At 40.4% G+C, this 23,162-nt stretch overlaps 1 protein-coding gene across 1 annotated transcript; it reads right to left on the reverse strand.

Annotated features, from left to right (window-relative positions):
• Positions 1-2,677: 2,677 nt before the first annotated feature.
• On the reverse strand, positions 2,678-21,885 carry LOC149278724 (kinesin-like protein KIF19). The gene is made up of 20 exons (XM_089501786.1): positions 21,847-21,885; positions 19,623-19,703; positions 14,850-14,960; positions 12,659-12,746; positions 11,446-11,582; positions 10,238-10,363; positions 9,961-10,155; positions 9,101-9,247; positions 8,258-8,380; positions 7,729-7,885; positions 7,217-7,391; positions 6,694-6,892; positions 6,166-6,436; positions 5,884-6,005; positions 5,598-5,767; positions 5,106-5,219; positions 4,620-4,678; positions 3,442-3,827; positions 3,153-3,312; positions 2,678-2,841 (listed from the first exon to the last, which is right to left on the reverse strand). Exons 1-20 carry the CDS (start codon positions 21,883-21,885, stop codon positions 2,678-2,680), a joined length of 3,024 nt encoding a protein of 1,007 aa, XP_089357912.1.
• Between the last annotated feature and the right edge of the window lie 1,277 nt (positions 21,886-23,162).

Consider the following 23,162-nt stretch of genomic DNA (forward strand, 5'->3'; position numbering starts at 1 on the left):
CTGCACCACAGTGACATAACCTTTAATTTGCTGCAGGCCACTTGGAATACTTGATTCACAATTAATTCAAAGGGCTAAGTCAACACAAGACTTTTTTTTTTTTAACTAGATAGATTTTTCTTCTGTTAGCAAAGTATTTCTTAATACAAACATCTTTGATCCTGTAGAATGTATTTTTGCACAGAAGTCCACTAAGCAATCCTATATAACTCTGTCACCCCCCCCCCCCCCCCCCCCCCCCAAGTCTTTCACCTATGACAAATTCATATGGATGGATGTTTCTACCAGCAACTCTATCTCCCAAAAGTACCCTTTGCCTGAAGCAGAAGTATAGAGGAGACAGGGATGCTGGAAGCCATACAGATACCTCCCAGGCAATTGAGGAACTTGGCTTGGCAGAATTTCTGGACAACATAATTGGCAGGGTTTAAAATCCCATAAAATCATATTAGTAAGTGGTCTACGTTTACCTAGGAGAAAGAACCCTGTTTAGCTGGTGGAATTTAAAAAACTATTTCAGAATCCAGCCACAGTTCCATGGCACAGCTTCTTCTAAACACCTTGAGTAAGCAAGTAAAAAAAATCAGTTTGTTAGCTTATATAAAAAAAGATAGAAAATCAGTACGAGGTATGCAAAGTTTGAATGGAAACATGTAACGATGCTTAACTTCTGACACTGAATTGTAAATGCAAAACCCTTGATTGTCTCAATAGTGGGCTTTAATAGTACTTTGTTTGTAAGGATACTCCATGTTGGACTCCAATGTAGATGGGGGATCTTCAGTTATTAGTTGCCTGTAATAAACTGCAGTTGTCCACCCATGGCTTGTCTACTTTGTTAGAAAGGCATGTAAAGATACAAATTGTAACAAATTCCTAATAACACAATATATTGTAATATTTCTAAAACTGAAATAAAATAAATGGTGCAAATTGGACAAGCTTTTCACTTTAAAACGACATTAAATCCAGAAAATGAGGTTCTTACCTTTTTAAAATGCTTAATATTTGGAGTCCATTTTTCTTAAACTATAAAGCTGAATGTATTGTGTTAAATATGTTTTCATTAGCAATTTATCAAAATAAGCCTCAGCAGTCAGCTTGCTTTCTCAGCAAATCAGTTTTCTTTTATTAATGATTTTCAATTTTTAAATAAAAAAAAATAACAAAAATTTGATATACGGCTTAAACCTACGGATTTAAAAAAAAAAATTGAGCAATAATAAAGAAAATGTTTTATTTGTCAATAACAAATTAAAACTGTATACAGCAAATGCTCGATGGCAGGTAACACTATGTATTTTATAAAAATTCTACTTAACATTTTAGGTTTAATTCTCTTAAGTCAACCATCTACAAAAAGTCATTTTGCATTGAATAAGAAATATTGAATGTCTTTCAATTGTAACGTGGGCATTTTTCATATTTTATTGTTTTAACCACGGGCCACATGTCTTATGCCATTTATTAACTGAACCAAAAGTTTGTGTGTGTGTGTGTGTGTGTGTGTATGTATGTATGTATATATTATATATATAATTTACATACACACACACACACACACACACAGTGGGGCAATTATGTTTTTTTGTTCAACCTTTCTGGCAAATGTCCTGTTTATCTAACAGTAGTTATGGTTGGTGCATATAAAAATTTTTTGCTGCTTTTATTTATAATTAATATTATTAATAGCACCTTTTGTGTTAAAAAAAAAATAAAAAAATCTGATGACCATATAGCAGGCAGAGTTTCTATAAAACCAATCACAAGGTATACATTTGAGATGATTTAAGCACAATTAATTTAGATACCTGGTGTTTAAAGTATTTAACATTTTCAGATAGAAACACTGAACAGCAACGGAAAATACAAATTGCATAGCAGCGGTGTTTTTTAAATGATATGTTACAGAAAATTTGTATTTCGATGTTTTTGATGCTCATCTGCCATTAGCAATGGACTGCGGACACAAACTCCTAATGCATATAGCGTACCAGCTTATTCATTGATAAAGCCTGAAAAGGGCTTTTGTACATAGGGATGGACAAAAACAAGTGTCATTATTTAAGTAATTGAGCACAGGGAGCCTTCGTTGGCCACTGCCTACTTTCTAGAGCTGGCCTAAAATGTATGTTTATGTATACAGAATAAGACGCCAATTGTGCAAAAAAAAAAAACAACTGCATAAGATATCCTTTTTATATCACAATAAAAAGGTATTTATGCAAGATAACAGATCACAGAAGATGACGGTGCTTCCAGGTAGGTGATTGACGTTCTATGGTCTACAAGAGCCAAAAATGCAATTTGTTTCTTTTGTTTTTCTTCCTTAAAAAAAAAATCTGTCTGTAATTTAATTATAGTGCATAGCATCTAATTATTAAATTATAAAAATGTAAAATAATGACTCATTTAAAATCTCTGCTGGATCTGTAACAGTAGACATGCCCCGTATTTGTATCGTTCTGGGTAAGATCCTCCCATGGAACCTAAACACACAGCCACGTCTGGGGTATATGTCAACGCATGATTGTCCTCCTCACCAAAAAGCCACCACAGCTTTCAGAAAGATGAAAGTACCGGAATATAAAATTTAGATGCATTTTATTAATGCTGGTAAAAAAAAAAATTAACAGGTCTTTTCATGAAGTCTTGTAGTTAAACAAGCGACGCTCCGTCAGTGTTTCCGAACCCTGATCTCTTTTCCATAATTGCCTCCGGCGTTGGCATGTACATAGTTGAAACGTGGACGTTGGTTGGTAGATATCTGCTTCTTGATATTTCCTGTCTGGTTAAGGTGATTTCCTGTGCCTTGCTGGTCCGCCATTTTAATTATGGTTCCTGGGGGGGGGAGAAAGAAAAAACAAACAAAACAAAGTTTATGGTAGTGGGATATGTTACAAAGATGGTCCCCTACCCTTTGCCAGCACACCTCTCTGGCTCCACAACCATTTAGTACATTTGGAGATGCTGGGTCATGATGGTAATAATCCCGTACCCACAAGACTTCCTAGAGAACAGGCATGAATCTTATATTGACCTGGGGGTACCAAGCCCCAGAAGGATTGCCTTGTTAATAAAATGTTTTATGTACTATGTACCATGTCATGTACTATGCCATGTCCTCCTAGAACGTTTTATACTTCACGGACCTGCTTGGTTCTGCGGAAGTTTAACTTGAGCAATCGGAAGTACGACTTTCCCGGGCAGGCGGCTGTTGAGGGTTTGGGCATTGGTCATGGTCGTGATCTTGTGTTCGGAGTTGCTCTCCAGAGCTCGGATGTGTGGGGGATGGTTCTTTGGTCGGACGAGCTGCAAAAAGAGTTGACTTATTACCATGGGTGGCCCTGGTGCCTTTAGCAAGGGTGTTTTTTGTCACAAGGCATTCATCTTTTTTTTTACTTTATGGTGATAACAAAATATTTGACTTGAGTTTCTTACCCCTTGGCCAGTGACCTCAAAAGACCTTGACCTTTTCTTTCTACGTTTCACCTCTAATGTCTCTGGTTTTTGTGTCCCCTTTTTCTGTACTCGCTGCCAGAGGTTGGGGGAATCTCTTTGGTGTTTGCCAGGTCCGGGGGCAATAGCCATCTCCCCAGTGCTGCTGGACAGGTTGTCCTCGCTAGCTGCATGGTGGAGTGGAGAGCTTGGCAGCCTCCGGTCCAGGAACGGATTGTCCTCACTCTCACTCAGTGAGTGGACAGAGAGGTTGCTCTTCTCTTTCATGGGATGCAGCAATTGGAGGCGGTCACCTTCGATAACCTTGGACCGGCGTCGGGCCGCTTTCACGGCAATACTCTTGATGCCTCTCATGATTTCTCTCTTCTCTGGAAGGACAAATTAGACATTTTGTTATTCCAAAATGGCAGTCCACATGGTAAACATACATGGCTATGTACTAAAACCCCCTTGGAACAGCCTGATGGTCTGTAATGATGGCTAGTAAATTGTAAGACACCAAATCAAAATTGCAAACTATCCCTTCCATGTTTTTCTTCATTTATAAACCAGAACAAGTTCTCGTCCAACGTCAATCCAAAAGATTTAATGATTACAGGCTATGTGTACAAAAGATCTTTTATTTCATTATGTGGATGTCTTTCAAGTTAAATGAGCATTTTAATAATAAAAAAAAATATTGTAATCTTGAAGGCTGTGTTATTAATATAACATTAATTTATGCCCATAGCTGCTAATTTTATAGTATAACCCATCTCAGTGGCCGTTATGGGAAGTATTATACGGATAGCTGAGAAAGGATTTCTTTTGTATCGCTGTTATCCAAGGTAGACATCACGTTCCGCAATGTGAATGATATTCTTAATTATGAGATATGCAGTCTACTGTCGTTCCATAAACAGAATCAGTTGGAAAGATTAGAATCTGGTGAAGGACTGGGTTACAAGTTACTGATCCAAGGCACAGTACGGTAGGAGTTATAAGGTGAGCGATGGTAACGGGAGAAGTTACAGGGTGTGCTAGGGGAGCAGGGCAGTTACAGGCAGTATTATCCTCTTAATGCACCATCAACCGGTAATACCGGCTATTATTTTATAACAATGCACTTTATACATCATGCTTACCCTGCAGCACGTTACAGGTTAACAGGAGCGACTTACCTTTACCTGTTAAAGTGACCTTGTCACCGCTGTCGGGAGAAGAATTCATATGGCTCATGCTCAAATTGTCACGAGCAGCACGCTGAAAGGAAAAGTGTAATATGTCATGTTATTCATTAAAACTAATTATGTCATCATCAGCTGTAGGGATCGGGTACCGTAGGCAATATCAGGTTATACAGAAACCACTAGAGATTGCGACCCACGCTTCTTTCTGGTGTTTTCCATGTCTTTAGCTCATTTTATTACTATTCAACATTTTTCTGCATCTTTCAATATTTTCATTATTTTCTATTTTTTTTTTTTTTTTTTGAGTGGTAGATATGATTTGAATTAGAATTTTTGGTCCAAATCCCACCAAAACTTGACCCCGCAGGGTCCTACCACAGAAAAAAATAGATTTAAATAAAATAAATAAATAAATAGGGTCAACTAAAAGCTCTATGGTAAAAAAATAAACAAAAAAGAGATTGGTTAACCCTTAACCAACCTACCTCCTGCCGTACAATTCCATTCACGTGTATGGGGGGTGGGGTCACCACACTAGAGTTCTTAAAGTGACGCGCACGTGGGCTGGTTTTAAATACTTTGTTTGTATCACTGTGAAAGAAAAAAAAGGATGGTGGTGAAACTGATGTCAATTCCATTCTGCACCCAGTATAAAATCCATTGTAATGTCTCAATATCCACATAGCTAAGAAGGAACATTTTCTGTCCATGAATACTTTGCCTCATTTAATATTTAACATTTTATTTTAAATTACAGCTATACAGGTGTACCCCCTATAGATTTTTTAGGAGACCTCAATAGGTTTTCAAGGGATTTCAACCTATAGCAAAGCAGATGGCCTTCCACATCATACATGTATAAGCTGAAGAGCGATTCTGCCAAGTCCCCCTAGCTGTACCACAGTAGTCCTGATGTTTTGCCACCAAATGTATCTGCTATAATTCGGGCTAACATCGCAGGATTCTCACCTATCTGTTTCGGACAGGAGTCTAGGAAGAATGTTCCTGTATGAATCCCTGATACTAGGATTCATGTTATCCGATCCAAACGTCCTCACGCTCTCCTGGTCCGAGTCCGGCTCCTGTGAATTTTCTTCTGCCATGAGTTGTGGAAGTTTCGGAAGGGAACTGTTGGTGTCCTGAAAAAAGTTAATGTCAAAATAAAAACACATCACATTGTTTAAACCGGATTAATTCGGAATCTTGTTTTGGGTGGCCTTTCCCCTTATCTTATTTTTGATGCCCCTGTTAATACCTTTAGAGCCAAGACTCCCACTTTATCAATGAGGCTGATACGTTCCAAGCTGCCTTCTTCTAACTCCCGAAGGTAGAGTTGATAAAGGTTCTCCAGAGGGTGAGGAACAGCCATGTTACTATCTGGAAAATTGTAAAATGTACCAGTTACTATACGTTAAGCTACAAATAAATAAGTCACAAGCAATATATTTCCTCTTCAACCCATTAACCCATTTTTTTTCTCCTCTCAAATATTCTAAAACCCTTCCTCTCCATCATATTTTTCTCATTTCTTCAGTACCGCTGATTAGCCTCCTCTGTTGCCTGATGATTTCATCACAGAGGCAGCGATACTGCTCGAACCGTTGCACCAAGTACGTCTTCTGCCGGATCATGTTATCCTTGAGCAAGGCATGCGACTGAATCTCGGTGTTTTCGATCTCCAGTTCGTGGACTTTGCATAGTAGACTCAGTACTTCCCTCTGCTCTTCTGAGCTGATACGCTTAGGAAGAACTTCCTCTAGTTTCCGAGCTCGATGTCGAATATCCTTAAACGTCTTCTCTAATTCAAGCTGAAAATGAAGTATTTCGCAAAATTAGTTGAAACTGGTAAATCCAGTTTTGCAGTTTACCAAATATATAAAAAAGTCATGAAGACCTGAACCAGTCCATTTTCTTGCATAATGAAAGCTTCAATGTACTCTCATTTCAATACTCATTAAATGTATGAATGGTATCTATATTACCTATTTAATATAAAGGAGGCATACCATACATTGGTTCCTTTACTCTCCTATAACACTACCCCATTTCCCGTCCCGATTTTTACCTTTCGCCTGCGTAGCTTGTTCTGGTCCCCCACCAGCGCATGGATGTTCTCCCTGGCCATGGTGACCTCTGGTGGTTCCATGATGTCAGACTGGTCGTCTCCTGTGTCCGAGTCTTTTTCACTGTCATCCTTGCCGTAGCTTTCTCTCCTGAGCTCTCCTCTCCATTTGTGGATCCGCCGTGTTTTCTCTTGCTCCCAGCTACAACCGTAAAACAGGAACAGACTTTCGGACCTTGGTTTTTTTTTTTCTTAACAGAAACAACGTAGCTATAATCGCTTAGGAATTCCCTGTATATGTATTACTTTAAATATAAAATTTAAAGGGAAGATGTGTTTAAATAGTTCTGAATACATATGGCAGTCATAATGTAATATACCCCCACATCCTCTTGGATTGTAAGCTTTTGGCCCCATCAATGGTATTACAGTAAAAAGAAAAATGATTCATGCATGTCTGACTGGTCTGGGAAGCAGCGGTGGACACTAATGAAGTCTCCGCCATATCACCGGATGTTCCACCTACTCTGCGATGACGAGGAAGTGGCGTGAAGTTTCCATCTGGATCTCCATGTGATTATTCTCCAGCTCCATAAGCTGCCGGCGGATGTCCATTTGCTCTCGGAAGGCCCTGATCAGCTGCTCTCTTAGCTGTTCCATCTCATGCCGGTCGTAAGGTGAGGAGTGAAGTTGGACCTCCGCTGGAATGGTCACAAAATAAGTCAGTGGGATTAAATGACTGAAGGATCGTAGAACTGCAGAAAACTTCAGCACTTTCCATGTTTTTATTACTGATAGTGTAACTTATATACCTCACACCACTATGTGTAGTAATATTGAGAATGTTTTCATCATATTCCCATTCTAGGATAGAAGTGATTGTGAATACTCAGTTTTTTTGTTTTCTACACATCCGTTTACCATTCCCAGAATATCTCGCGCTTAAGAGTATCCAAGAGTATCTGCTAAAAGCAGGAGGTATGGAAATAATTCCCAAACGTGGTTATGTACTAGATCAGTTCATCATGATGGAGTTACCTTGGATGTTCCGAATGTCACCCTTTTCGCTCCTCATCTGTTTAAGGCCCTGCTCGTCGATTTTCTCCTTCAGCCTCTGGATCTCATTCCGCAGATCAGAGATGATGCTGGTGTATTGAGCAATGTGGTATGAGACATTGAGAAGGTTCCTCTTGACCTGGTCAACATCAGACATTAATAAAAGATAAATAAACAAGGTGTTACTGGCAAGAACAAGTCAACTAAAATCATATACATAAACTTCACAATGTCTATAATAAAAAAAATAAAAAAATTCCAGAGAAGAATCTCTCTGTTTTGGGAAGTTCCACCTTGCACCATGCAACTGCTATGCAGATGACTTAAATTGCATATAGGACCTACAGCTAGAAAAAGGTTTTATAGTGTATGCATCTTCATTAGTAGATTGATGTTTTTTGCTCTACACACTTTGTCCCAAACAAAGTCGCTATTTATGCGGCGCAGACAGTTATGTGGCATTCAACGACAGTAGACTACGATTGCGATGCGGGTGTCCGTCTGCACATACCCGAGTCTTGATATTTTTGGCACGGTCAGCATAGGTAAGTGTGTTCCGGGACTCCTCGAAGGCACTGCTGGCCGGACTAATGTGAGCAATCATCACGGTACGACTATTTCCACCCAACGAGTCCTATAGAAAGTAAAACAGACAAAAGTACTGTATCACGACACACACTAAACTTCCATAACGCAAAGGGCAGAACATTATATCTGTTTGGGCTAAACAGGGTTATTTTTTTGCCATCCTCCATAATGACCAACACCTTAATGTTAAACCCCTTACATCACTATATACAAGTAGGAAAACCTCTCTAAACAACAGGAAGAATAATTATATTATAAAATTAGGAATCTCAAAAAGAAGAATCCAAAATTGTTTATTTTACCCTACCCTAAGGGTAACAGTACATATAATGTAACAAAGAAGACTTGGCTTAGACTACTAAAAAAAAAAAAAACAGCGTGACATAAAACAAACGTATTTATTGTGACTCGCGAATACGTTTACAAAAAAACCAAGAGCTCAGTACGTGTCGGTGAGCTAATAAACACTCCTGTTGGAAACCACGAATGCCACTAGTCATAAAATTCCCAGGAACTCCTCTACAATACCGCTATAGAGCTGGCAAGTGTCAGAAAGCGCCAATGGACTCCACGGTTTGAAGAACGCCAATGGTTTTGTTTGCTTGCAGTTCCACGTATGAACAGCAGGGGGTGGGATTTTATTTTTACCGTTTAATGGTTTGTTCAGATTTTTTTTTTTTTTTACAATAAAAGTCTACTTAATTGCCCTGGAGCTCATTAAATTAGAATAGATGCTAATCACGGCTCCCTGAATGGAGTGAGGTACCTTTAACAGTCTGGTCAGCTTGCTGTCACGGTAGTTGACATACTTGTTGCCACCCCTATCACTCAGGGCGTTAATGCAATTCCCCAACGCCAGCAGAGACCTGTTAATATGGGCTCCTTCCTTCATACGCTGTCCGCGGTTCTGGGTCTGTAATAACAAATTACAGAGATATAATTATGGAAAAAAATGTGAGGTTCTACAAACTATTAATTGGACTCTCTAGCATGTCAAGCAAATAAACACAAGTAGTGTCATTTTAAATGTTTCTGTGTATGTTTTTATGCGCTAAACCCTTTGGTTTTATTGTCTGTAGAAGATGGCAACTATTGCAGACATACCACAAGGTGGAGCTTCCACCCTTCCATGAACCCATCAGCGGTTTTGTTGAGCAGCAGAGACTCTTTGCAGAGAGAGCCTTTGTCCTGAAGCTCGCATCAGGTTTCAAATAAAACAGCAGGTTCAGAGAGAGGCCTTGGTTTGGGATAAACACAGGAGACAGCTGACCGCCTGCCCAGATACTCAAGGCATCTCCTCTGAAACGGGCTCTGGCTAAATACATCCACGGCATCATATTGCACAAAGCAGGGACGTAAATACCTCTCATCGTAGGAGAACCCTGAGATTTCTAGTTGGAAAGAAATCCCCCCCGTTCACTACCAAATTCTAGATTTTTTGGTATGGCACAAGGTTCCAGAGCCTTCAGGTCACCATTATTTAGTAAGCATGTGCAATATGGGTGTGGAGGACAGAAAATGCAATGAAAACCCACTTTTGGTTGATTTTGGAAATCTAGACGTTTAGGGGGACCTAGTCAGGGCAATGTTGGATGTTCTTACAGGTCCTCATTGTATGGTAGTTACCTGAGATGCTCTCTCTGATCCCGCCAAGTCAATCATGAAGAGGCGTCCCACCCGGACCTCCTGGGTGATGTTCTTCACGCGGCTCTTCTGTCTGACCGTGACTTGCAGTATGGCGTGAGACCGGGAAGAGGTTTTATTGGCCGCTGTGGGTTCCTGTGTCCTTTGCTTATTCCCTTTCATGAGCAGCTGCATGATCTAAGAGGAGAAGGTATTTTATAAAGTATACAAATGACAAGAACAGCCACTTGATAAATGACAGATGGGTAACATTAAAGACCTCTTTGGCATTGATGGTGGACACCTCAGTGATTCCGGCTACTTGGATTATTCCCTTTGAGTCCTCCCGTAAATCCAGATAACCCAGCGAGGGGTTCAGTAGATCCCGGATCATTTCATTATAGATCTGTAGGGGGAAGGCGTAAAAAAATGACGTTACACAGTGACGGCAGCCGTAGGGAATTGTATAGTTTCACCGACGTGAAGAATGGACAAGTGGTGGAACAGATGAACACCTTCTGAAAACCAGACAAGAACCAGATGGTGCGGCTAATCTGCTTAAATTTCCTACCCAACTAAAAAAAAACCTTAAAATGAATTTAATCCCAAAGATAGGTTTATGCAAGGTCTGTGTACTTCTGGTCCTCCGGATGCACTCCGTTGGGTCCATTTTGTGTATATTACATAAACATTACTCATGTTTGGACTATTCACCATCAATTATGTGCTTTACAGAGGTAAACAATAAAATGGTAATAATTCGCTATTAGTATGACAAGATACCCGGACAAGCAAAAAAGGGACTGTCCCAGCCGTGACATTTAAAATATATGTATAAAGTGTCAAAACGCAGGCGAAATATTTTATTTGTGATAAAAATAATCCCTTGTCCTGGAGTCGCGATGATGGATCATTTACCATCCGCCTATCCGATTTCACGCTGGTTTCTTTTGAGGTTCTAGAATCCGAGGACACCTGCCTGGTTTCACCCACTCGTGAGTAATGTGCAAATATTGAACAGGTCGTAAAGCCATCGCCACCCTACCCATCCGAGGAAGCAGCATACGCAGCCCGTCCCTATTCGTCACTATGGAGATTATCTTTTCTGTACGCAAGGATGGCGCGCTTGGCCAACACGTAAACGCTATCAGGGAGTCTCGCAATAGGAAGAGGGGGGGTAGGAAGCCAGCAGAGGAGATGTTAGGAGCTGCACGAGCTATGGAGATGTGTGTTTATCAAAGCCAATCTGATACGTTAGACATTGCGTGTGTACACAAAGTTCTTTCATACAGAACTAGGAGTGCATCATGTTATCAGTGTGTATACATTGCACGGACTCCATTTTTTTTCTAATAACAATAAGGTTTATGGACCTTTCTGTCCCAGGATTCTAAGCCTTTATCGAGATCTCTCCTTCCCAACCTGAAGAACACCACTGAATAGTTTACAAACGGTTATATAACAGCCTCATGCACATTTGTCACTTACCTCCATATAAGACATAGAAACTTCGTACTCCATGTCATCGCTCGTCTCTTCAATGGCTTTAAAGAGGTCATTAAGTGTCCGAATGTATATTCCAGGTTCCCGGTCGGTTCCCAACATGGTGTAGGTCTTCCCACATCCTGCAAATACAAAAAGGTGGTAGAGGTGGGCTACAGAGGCATCAGACCTGTTCTTTTAGCGATATAAATGTGAGAATTTGTCGAGTAGGATGGTCAAAATCCCTTTGAATTAGATATTTTAAGGATTATACAAACTTTGGTGGTAATGTCATCAACGTACCTCACTCAAAAACAATTACATGCACAGTTCTTAGGGAAAGACTAATATATATATGTGTAAAATTAGCCAATATAACAATTAAACAATGTTACACTATGTTAATGAATCACAGAGACAATTCCATAGGAACAATGTATCCAGGAGGGGGCGAGAGCTTTCAAACACGGCTCCTGTTTATAAACCCAAATATTGATCCCAAAGGAGACTTTTGTGACTTGAAGTCATGGTAACACGTGATGGAGGCTGGATACCCAAGACAACCATTTTACTTACACTTAACTTGGCACACAGTTTAACCTGTTTCGTCTGCAGACTATAATCTTCATGGACAAGCAAAACGTCCTTATTTTTATTGTGTTCCACTACAGCTACTTGTATTTCTCTGGATGACGGTCCATTAGTAGGTAAAATAAAAGATGTAACACGGACATAGTAAAAGTTTTAGCTCGGCGATGGGGCGAGGGTACAATCTGCCAAATTATTCTCAGATAAAATAATTGTGGATCATTTCTGCGGTTACATTTTGGGCGACATTCCAATATTAATTAAGGAATCAAATACCACTATTAATTAAATTGGTTGTTTATCACTCTGCCGGTCAAAAAAGTTCAAATAATTAACATTTCAGGTATTCACCTGATTCAGAATTAGCAGGATCCCTTGGTATCCATGGCTGTTCAACAGTATGCGCCCAAATCATTGACCGTTCCCTCAAACTGCTCACAGGTAACTCACAGAGAACAGCGGTCCAGGGAGTATCACTCACCTGGCACGAGCCTTCATTTTTTTTTAGACTCCACTTAGTTTACAAAGCTACTCTGAATTGTGAAGCTGAGCGTACTCCAGATACATTCAGTTCTTCAGAGGTCTACCTTATTTTTGGGGCACAAACTGTCCAGGTATCAACCCGACTCACCTGTGGGACCATAGGCAAATACGGTGGCGTTGTATCCAGAGATAACTCCTTCTATGAGGCCTTTTGTGGTGAGACGGTACACAATATCCTGAAAAAGCAGTAAAGTCTGAAATAAGGACCCTGTGATGAAGATTAAATATGGCATGGTGGTCAATTTTCTAAATGTGTTTTCTGTTCAGACCATGGTTCCGTGGAGTAACCAATGCTACTAGATCTGGAATCAAGGAGCCCATAATACCAGTGTTCTCCATGGCTGTGGCCCCAACAAGTATACTTGGGCATACTTTACTTTTAATATAAGGTAGGTTTGTGCAATAGTTTTCATAAAAGTAAAAAAATAAGTTTAAGCGCACAAAAGACAAAGTAATTGTACTTATTAAACCCGTAACTAGGTACAAGCCAGCTATTGTAATGTCTTTTACAATAACCGGAACAAGTTTCTACAGTGGAGATCTTGCCTTGGCCATTAAGAGAATGACTTTGTACAGCGATAGGTGGTAAGAAACTTCTAGTCTATTCACGTTACTTAGGGGGGAAAAAATAGATTTCTTTGTATTCTCATCTAACCAGTTCTCCTGAGCAGCATTACTTAGTGACAAGGGCAAGAGTCAGACAGAAGAGGAGACCTGGAGATTAATGTAAGTATGGCGGTAACAGAACCCAGAACACAAAGAGGCAACGTGATCCCTCCAAGGAGGTAACTCTACCGCTCACTCGCCTTGTGTTTCCTCTCTACCTTTCTCGGCTAAGAGACTCTATGTCAAGGGCAAAGACAAGAAAGGGAGAGTGAGGAACAGCGAGAGCGGAGGCAGCCAAACATGCAACAGGGAAAAAAATCGGCCAGCCCGAGGACGAGGAAGGACTCTATAGATAATCATAAATAAAAGTTGGACGTAGAGATGTACAGACAACAGCTAACTACGGTAGAAGTTTACTGCGCCCTCAGAAGGGCTTCCAATCAGTTCCCCCATTCCTTAACATCCATTCACTTCACCATCTCCAGAAGGTGTTGAGTGTCCAATGCCACCAACGGCCAAAGCGGCTCATGTTATGACAAGTTCTAGACACGAGGCTAAGCGGACTATTGTAGCCTTGACAAATACATCAAATAATTGATCAGATGTCGGTATCAGCACAGTGCGGTTAATTGACCCCGCTCTAGTAAACTAATAATTATTAAATTTTGTTATATTTTAAATCTTTTTTTTTTTTTTTTCCTTTTTGATCCAGAACGCCCAGGGCAACCTTAACTCACGTTAATCTGATCATACCGTCTGTCACCCTGGTGAAATATCTTCACCGCTCTTAGCTCTGCTCCCATTAGATTCAGTCCTAGGAGTCCTAGTCTCAGCAGATGTCTAAAACTCACGCAAATCTCCTTAATCACCCTTATAGCGATGGCACCTACCCACTATCTTTCAGCCTCCTTAACAATAAGCACGCCTTCCTAATGCCTTATTTCTTTTGTTGTCTTTAATTCTGCACCATGGTCACAGCCTAACCATTTCTTAAAGATCCCAGAATACCTTGAATGAGCTAAACATAATCGTGAAAGATGCTCCCTAGTGCATTCTTTGTTAATTATTCCTGGAAAACAGAGCTGTTTGCTCTCCTCGGCACCCGGGGGAACCTAATATACCAGCTGAGCACCACCATGCAGACTCCCGCTATAACCGGCATGCTTCGAGTACTGACCCATGGGCTGGATGCTAAGACGCCATTAGATTCTGTCATTTCATTTTGTAAGTGTAAGTTGTTGTTAATTAAATTGTAGCAAGGTAGGCACACAGGACCAGACTCCAAAGCTTGCCATTAAATTTATTTTACTTGTATAGTAAACACCGACAAAAAGGAACTCCGTATTAAACTCTAGTAAACAACAAAAAAAATAGTAATTCTGGAATCCAGGGCATTATATGTGATGTTTGGTAGCATGTCGCCTGCAACTTTATTAAATTAAATGCATGTCCTGATATCACAAGCAAGTCATGAAACCCCCACATGTTTAATTCTCTTCTTGGTCCAAGGAATGACTCCTTCTGGGTGCATCACATTACATCTAATCTTGGATGTATACATTACACGGTACCGTTCTTACAGGTCTATCGAAAAACAACCACAAGTTACTGTTTCAGTATCTCTTCTTCAGACCGGTGTCGTAGCCGTCCTGATCAGAGAAGTCGCATTGTACCTGAGTCGCTGTGTAATCAAAGGCCACGTCAAACACGTAGGACTTCTCCCTGGACCGGTTGGCTCTTAAGATGTCATCCGGATCTTCCATCGGGTCCATCAGAACCACCATCTACAGCAATCACAGAGTCAAACACAGCAAGATTACAAGTGATTCTGTCAAACAATAATGTATGTGAAGAACATGAGTATTTGGTTGACCTACACAACCTTCGATATTATCTGCTCAGACAAAATATCCCTACAAATAATAAAGTTTGTTCAAAGGGTTCTGGGAAATGTCAGATCTTGGTATGATGGTTCTATGAATACATTTACTTTCTTGGGGCAGTGGGTATACTGTGGGCAAACCTCAGCAAACCAGGCTTAGAGTTCTATCGGTGGAAAAGTAAGGTCACCAACTGATCAAAATGTTCAAGAAGAAGAAGATTTTCTACATACTGAATGCTTCCTTCCTATTTTATGTTTTGTTCTTAGAGCCACAGGGGGTGCGAATGCAGGATGGAAGTGGGAATTAAAGATGCTCTTAACATTAAGTCATGGAAAACGTCCTACTTTCTTGATATCTGATTGTAATTTGGTTCTAGTTGGATTGCCAATTGTTAAAAAAAAAAAAAAAAAAAAAGAATCAGGGAGATTATAATTAAAAGGTCTGGGTTCGGCATTGTGTAGCGATGATTGAGGTTGAATTCTTGTATCGCAGATGAGAGATGCCAACTCCCTCGTAAACATGATGCCAACTTCAGCAGACATAGGCTCAGTGTTATGATGGACAGTGGGAATATTCTCTGCCTAATCACAGGTGGGATAGTCCAATTTCCAATCTGGAACAAAGCTGAGTATTTAACTCAAGGACAGCCGATACCATAGGACAGAACGGTGTTCAATAGAGGGTAACAATGTTACAAAAAAAGGGCACAATTGCCTTCCAAATGAGCTCATGTACAAGAAGGCTGACAAGCAAGCAGCCATCTTGATCTCCCACCAATCCCCCTACAATTTTGTGCTAACGCTGTATGATATCATCGACATGGCAAGAACTTAATTTGAACTACGATGTGTTAACAATGTTAATACAAACCTTAAGGCGGTAGTAACATCTCAGTACAGGTTTAGTTGAGACATGCGTATGTTCCAACCCACAACTTGGATGTTGGCACGGTAGCTCACCTTTTCTTTCTCATTTTTGGAAAAAGGCTCAACCCTTGGCCACTGTCTTTATTTAATTTCCCCATACAGAACCATTCTTATCATATTGAAACTTTTGAAGACCAACAAAGAGTTAAAAATTAAAAACCATTACAGAAATAACTCAAGAAAAAGTGGAGTTTCTTGGAATTTTTCTTTTATTGCATATTTTTTCTGTAATGTCCCTTTAAAGCACTTTGCTTTCTAAAGGGTTTTCCAAGCATCCTTCTGTCAACGAGGGGCTTAACGCAATCATTTCCAGGCCGCCTTAGCAAATCTCTCTAATTAATTGCGACACTTCTCTGAGAACATATAACGAGACATTGATGCGAGCCACGGTGGACTAGTAATCTTGTTGAAAGCAGAACAGGGCTGCCATTATTTCTCGATTCAATAAGCCAAAGCCATATTTAAAGGAGAACATTCCAAAGCACACAATTTAATATAAAGGTGTTTTTGGTAACAAAGAAGTTGTATCCGTGTGTCATTCTCATCATCTATACATTCAATCAAAAACCCACAACATAGATAATTTTAAAAAGAAAAGGATTTCACCGTTCACAAAAGTATTCCAGTTCAAGTATGACCACCACCCCATGGGTGATCTTAATGGTGGGTAGCGTTAGTGGTCAACCAGACAACAGGTTTCATGGTGACGCGTAGAAATTCCTTTAAACCAGGATGCGTCCAGCTTTTTATTAAATAAATAATTACTGGCTTGGTTTCCTTTTTTTTTTTTTTTTTTTTTTTTTTTTAAGCTTTCACGCTCAATGACAAATATTATAAAGTTCTACTTTAAAAGGTGTTGTTCCATCAAGATGCCAGAGCAGACTGGTGGTTCGGCCCCAGAGAACATGCCATCTGATATCATAAACTTGTGTGGGTTATGGAGTTCAAGAACTTAAGTAGGGTTCCCACCAAATGTCTCCTATTTTGCCAATTTCACATTTTGGAAACCGCAAAGACCAACATGGCTGGTGGAACACACACGCACTATGAGTTCTAGGGGCTGTGATCTAGATACTGGAGCCGTATGTCGCGGCTGATCGTGGTCAGCATGGAACACGTTGGGTTATCCTCCTTCTGGCTGTCATACGTTGAATGCTTCTCACCTGCCATATGTCAGCGTTCTGGCTAAGGCATCGAAGCATGCGACTGGTGACAGCAGGAAAGGCTGCCCTGATTAAAGGTGGATATCTAATCCCATACATGCCCAGGGCATTGATACTTGTTAACAAGACAAAATCTCCCATCTAATCCATCCAGTGCCTGAGGGTGTCAGCAGTCCATTGTTGACTGCTTTGGTACTAAAAAGTAAGTTAAGTTAAGACACATTGTGGATCAAATCTAATCAAAAAAGACTAAAAAGGGGACTGGGAAACTCTTGCCTCCTTATCTTTCAACCGATTGGGGACAATCACTTTGTTGGCCCCAAATCCCTGATGCCCCTCTTTTCTAGAAGCTCAGAATGTTTGTTGGGTACGAGGGTATAACAGGGTTCTACAGCCCTATAATCCATAATGATTTAGCTGAAAATAGGTGTATTCATTACATACATTAGATTGAGAAAAAAAAAAAATTACATTTTATAAAATTTACTTATTTCCACAAATACCTATCAATATATCAAAAGGCCAGCTAGGAAAAAGCCTTAATGCCCCGTCCGACATTCATATTCCACAGAGAAATGTTTTGATTGATATTTGAACAAAATGGGTAGGTGGTCGAAAACATTTTCCTGGGGGGTGAATTTTCAAGACCCAGCAGGAAGTAAAGCACGCAAAGCAAAACTGCTCCCCCCCATAATTTTTGAGGTTATCGGTATGAATTCCTCATTGGATTCCTGTCGGATGGAGACATGGCGCGCTTGCGTGTCGGCGTACACGGCGTGGTGTGATTCTCCCACACACAGGCTGTCTATTCTCTCAGCTCAGGGGGAGGAGGTGGAGGTAAAGCACCTGCCGCAGGTAGTAACGTGCAATCTACACCCCCATCTTTTTATCCTATTGATCCCCTGCCAAAACATTCCATCCTCCAGCCGGCTCCCGTCTGTCGGGCTGTTACCATAGCAACAACAACAAAAAAAACCAGCAGCAAGCGAGCCTCTGATACAACGTATCGGTGTATTATTCAATGCCATCTGGGCTTCTGTCTGTCCCTTAATCTGTCTGCTTCTATCCTTTCTTTTTCCGTCTTCTGCTTTGCAATTCATTTTAACGGACCAGATTACTCGTCTACAAGGTGTTCTGTTACATCTACTTTTATTGAACCCGCAAAATAATTGTATTATTTCCCCCTCCATTAAAAGGGAAAGCATCATATATGTGTATTTTATAATCATAATCCCTCATGGACTTTCGTTGGTCAGGGGGTTATTAAGACCAAGAAATTCTATCAGCTATTGCATGTCAGTATTTTAAAGGATTTGCCTAGCTCAGCCTGCTAGTCAAACGTGCTTAAAATAGCCAAAAGCCGGATATATGGCTTACAGCAGCTGTTCAGACATTGTATTATGGAGATGTTTTGAAACACAAAGTGATGCTTTTTTAACCCCTTTGTTACCCTATGGTACAGGTACGCCCACAAAAGATGTGGCAAGGTGTGGGTTTTTTTCCTATAGCACCAGGGGCATCGCTGGCTTCCTGCCAACCAATTCTGTGTAACGGTGCTTGGCGCAAGCACCAGTACACCATTATATAACGAATGCCTGATAGAGGGCATTATTTTTATTTTTTTTTGTTCTAAAAGAAATTCTCAGCAGAATTGTAAATTGTATAGATGTTTTGGATACTTACACACAACATTTTTATGTTGTGTGTTTCAATGGTTTCAAACAAAAGCCTTATATTTTTCGAAATAAATTAAATGTAGAACTTGTGTGTGTGTGCACGCACTGAACATGAAAAGGAGGAATCCTTATTCAAAAAAAAAACAAAAACAAACTGTTTTAGAATAAGAACAACAAAAAAACCTACGGTGGGAGTCCCCTTTAAATTTCACTGATCCGTGAATGTCCCATAGCCTGCGTTTTACAATATTTTATGTGGAAAAACTGCCACAAACAGAAGAATTATCCACTTAACGCTAATGACTTTGTCCAGCTGGCCGACTTAACGTGAACTCTGCAACCCTTAAGTGAAATCTACCCCAAGCGGTGATACTCCATGCAACTCTTTATGTAATAACAAGCTGCGGTGTATATATAAATATATATCTCAATCACACAGCTTTATAATAAGGCACAGATGAGTGAGAACACAAAGGCTGGCGTAATACGCCGAGATATGTAATATAATACAGAAGTGTACATTTTGATATGCCTCTATAAAATGATACAGATTACGGGGCTTTCAGTCTCTCTTGATCACATCTGCTGTTCCACTCGTCTACCACCCTGTCAGTAAAGTAAAACTTCTTCACATTCCATCTAAGACTCTCTTGTTTTAGATTCTGGTAACATTTCTCCTCTTGTTACAGTACGTAATAACACACAGAATTGTATCAATATAATACAGAGCGTGATGTTGATTAATAACCATTATAAGTCAGTTCAGGGGCCGGTATCAGCGATTCCCAGACGTCATACCTGCTCGTCCACCTTGTGGGCGATGATCGTGGCTCTTTCCACCAGCTCGGTCTCATTAATGGGCCGGATGCGGAGGGCAACCTGTCCAGGAGACGGAAAAAAAAAAAGTGAGGTTAGTGGTAACACAATGTGCTCAAGTCTCATCCTCCCTGCTAGGGCTCTCACACCTAACAGCATCCCAGAAGTGGTTAAAGTGTAAGCTCTTGGGACTAGAGGCATAATTATAACCATGGGGGGGGGGGAATAAACATACGAAACGCAAGAATTCATTGGCCAAGAATACATTATGTACCGAACAATGAGCCATACGTTCACCGGACCACCATCCGACAGGCTGCTGGGATAGGATGACCACATTTTTAGGGGTCAAGTTTTAACGACATCAACACTCCTAAACAATACCTGAGAACATTGTAAACTCACGGATCCTGGGCTCAAACTATTAACCATTTCATAGCTCGAATACCGATCATCATGGAATCCTGGACTTGTCATTATTTAATTTACTTCTCATGATTTACTTAAGTCACCTGCATTCATGCAGGGATATCAACCATAACATATTGGGAGCAAAAGCACCAATACCAATTGGGAGTGTTTTATACGATCACAGCCTTATAGAGTCGTCGCCAGACTGTGTAAATACTAAATTTGGTATCTTCCAAAATTTACCAAATGCTGTATAATTTAGCCCATTTGGTTACCCATTAATTTAAAGGACTGAGAACCTACCCTTAACTCAGCCAAGGAGAGCCCTGTGTGAGTGAGGACTCAACACACAGGTTGGACGTTTTATTAACCCCTCACCTGCCAGGGAAACCAGTAAATTTCAAGTGCCAAATCCGTCACTTTGAGTGAATTCCCCGCAGTTAATCCTACGGTTACAATGTAATAAATAAAGTCTCTCCAGCTCAGCCAAACCAAAGCAGCATACAATAGCAGAAAAGATTTATAGCCAGGAACGGCGTTCCGGCAGAACAATTGCTATAAAAATCTGATAAAAAAAACAAACAAACAAAAAAACAACTCAGCAAGATATATAATAATCAAAATGTAGCCAGTGCAACTACTTTTTCAACACCCAACCGTTCACGAAGTCTTAGCGGTACCACGGTTGGGGTAAAGTGGTATGTTTTGCAACACAGAGCTTATTTAAATATAAAAGACCATTATAATCCTTCGGAGACCCCCCAGCAAAGATCATTGCACACACGATATAGTGTGAACCAAACACAACATGAAATCAGCGAGTATTAACCTACGACCAGAGGGATACCTACTTATGGCATGAAGGGGTTAATAAATCAATTATACTGAAATATTTGCTTTAGATGCTTGAAATTCTTGGTTATCGTTCTCGGATGAACGTTTTGACGTTTTTTTTTTAAACTTGAATTGAATTGTAAGTTCTTAGACCCAGTACGCCCAATAGGCTATATAACTGCCACTTATAAAGTTGGTGACGCCCGCCTAAACTGTGATGGTGAAATCCTGGGGCTGTTCTAAATTCAAATAATATGGCCAATTCCTTTTCAAATAACAGAAATAATCTATTTGTATGGTAGATTTTAAACTGATAAATACTACATATTTAATTAAAGAGTATAATGCAAACTTCTATACAATGTATTTATTACACTGAAGTACCCATAAACATTTACTTTAAATTATCAATCCTCTGGAACTGCAGGGGTTAAAACTAATTAAGAAAAACACACAGGCAACCAATCTTTAATAAACTCAAGTGTAACGGCATGATAGTAGGCTGTAGGGGTTTATGGTTCACACATATACCGATATGTAGTACAAGATCCTGGGGGAGGACTGGACACAGCTCTCCATATACAGTATATTTCACTGTTTATATTTTACTGTACAGGGCCACAGAACCTGTTGGCACTATATGGATAAAACAGAATGAGAGCTATAAGGGTAAATATTATGAGGATGAATAATAGGCCCCCTAAAGCTTTGTAAAAATGTTATATTATTTAGACTCAATGACAAGGACCATCAAGGACCAACTCGGACCAGCTAGGACCACCACTGACCACCCAGCACAGCAGGACACGGAACAGCAGATTTTTCGAATTAGGATAAATGAAATGAAGACATATATTAATTAAAAATAAAACGATAACACATCTACTGCTATCAGTGCTAATAACACAATTAAATTACATGGAGGTAACATAATAATTGGAGGCAGATGCAGGGCATTTACCGTGAGCTGCTGGTCCTTGGATTCACCCCCGTCCTTCATGGCTGGGCTTCCAGGCACAGCACAGGGAGGGCAGGTGTCTAGCTGGGTGGGTGCTCTACATGCCCCTGAGCTCAGCTGCAGAATCCCATGGGGTGATCAGACTCCTTTGTTATACAGGGATGTAGTTGCCCCTGGGGGGCATGTCCCGTGCATGCAATGTATATACACAGACTGGCAGACGCCCATGTGTCTCGGGCTGTCTCTGCACCGGGAGAGGGGTTAGGCAGGTCTGTCTCTTTCCTTTATCTGCCGTCTCATGGATTCCCTGGAGATTTGGAAACCCAACACAACAAACCAACCCCAGCTGTCAATGCAGATCTGGTTTGCTCCCCCTCGTGGCAGCTGGTGGTACTGCGACTCTTTCTATTATTTTTCTATTTATAAACAGCTTGTTTTCTCTGCCATTGTAGTAACCCTGGGGCTGCCTTGAATTATAATGGCATAAAGGTGACTGTAGAAATTCCTTATTTTTATGGCCTCTGACCTGGGGTTCGGGCAAAACCAAGTGATAAGTCTCCAATATTCCAGCCAATTACCTACCTTTATTTTGCCCCTATTCACTTCTTCTACTTAAGATAACCTCATTTCCTAAACCTCCCTTCTTATAATTGCCCTTAGTTAATATCCCAGGTCTTTAAGCAAGTGTATGAGGGAGGGGGGCCTAGATCAATACTTTGCCTAAGGCACTTAAAGTTTTACGGGCCTATATGGAGCACTTCTGGGGTAAATGGAACAATCACAGGGGAACGTTCAATTGGTTGTTAATAGCAATTGCACTGTTTTAACCCCCAGCCAACAGCTGTCCCTTTGCCGTAATGGTAATTTAATGCTGCTGGATATTGTTCCTGTAACAGGTACTTGGCTTTAAAATAGAATTTCATATGCTCCGCTGGTATGTTATTATCCTGAAGAAACTCTTCCCAGCAGGTCTCCCTATTTAATTTTAGGCTGTTCGGTGACATGTTGCCTTTTTCCCCCCACGTGGCACAATTCACACCTAGCAATGCCCTACGAGATGGCAGCTCTTGTACGTCGCTGTAATGTAAGCTGTTATAATCCACCGTAGCATTGATTTGAATGTTTCCCCACACAGATCGATAAAGTCCATTATAAAATTGGATGAAACCTGGGAACCGTGGAATTGTTTCTTTAACAAGGAACGGAGTGGGACGGAGACTTTATTTTCGGAACAAAGAAGGATAAAGAAGACAATGGAACAGAAGAGATCTCTACAGGTGTGACTAGGTAGACATATACTGAATCTCCGAGACCCATTG

Source organism: Sceloporus occidentalis, unplaced genomic scaffold (assembly GCF_023333645.1).
Source record: "Sceloporus occidentalis isolate IW3139 unplaced genomic scaffold, rSceOcc1.0.p SCAF_182, whole genome shotgun sequence".
NCBI classification, from domain to species: Eukaryota; Metazoa; Chordata; class Lepidosauria; order Squamata; family Phrynosomatidae; genus Sceloporus; species Sceloporus occidentalis.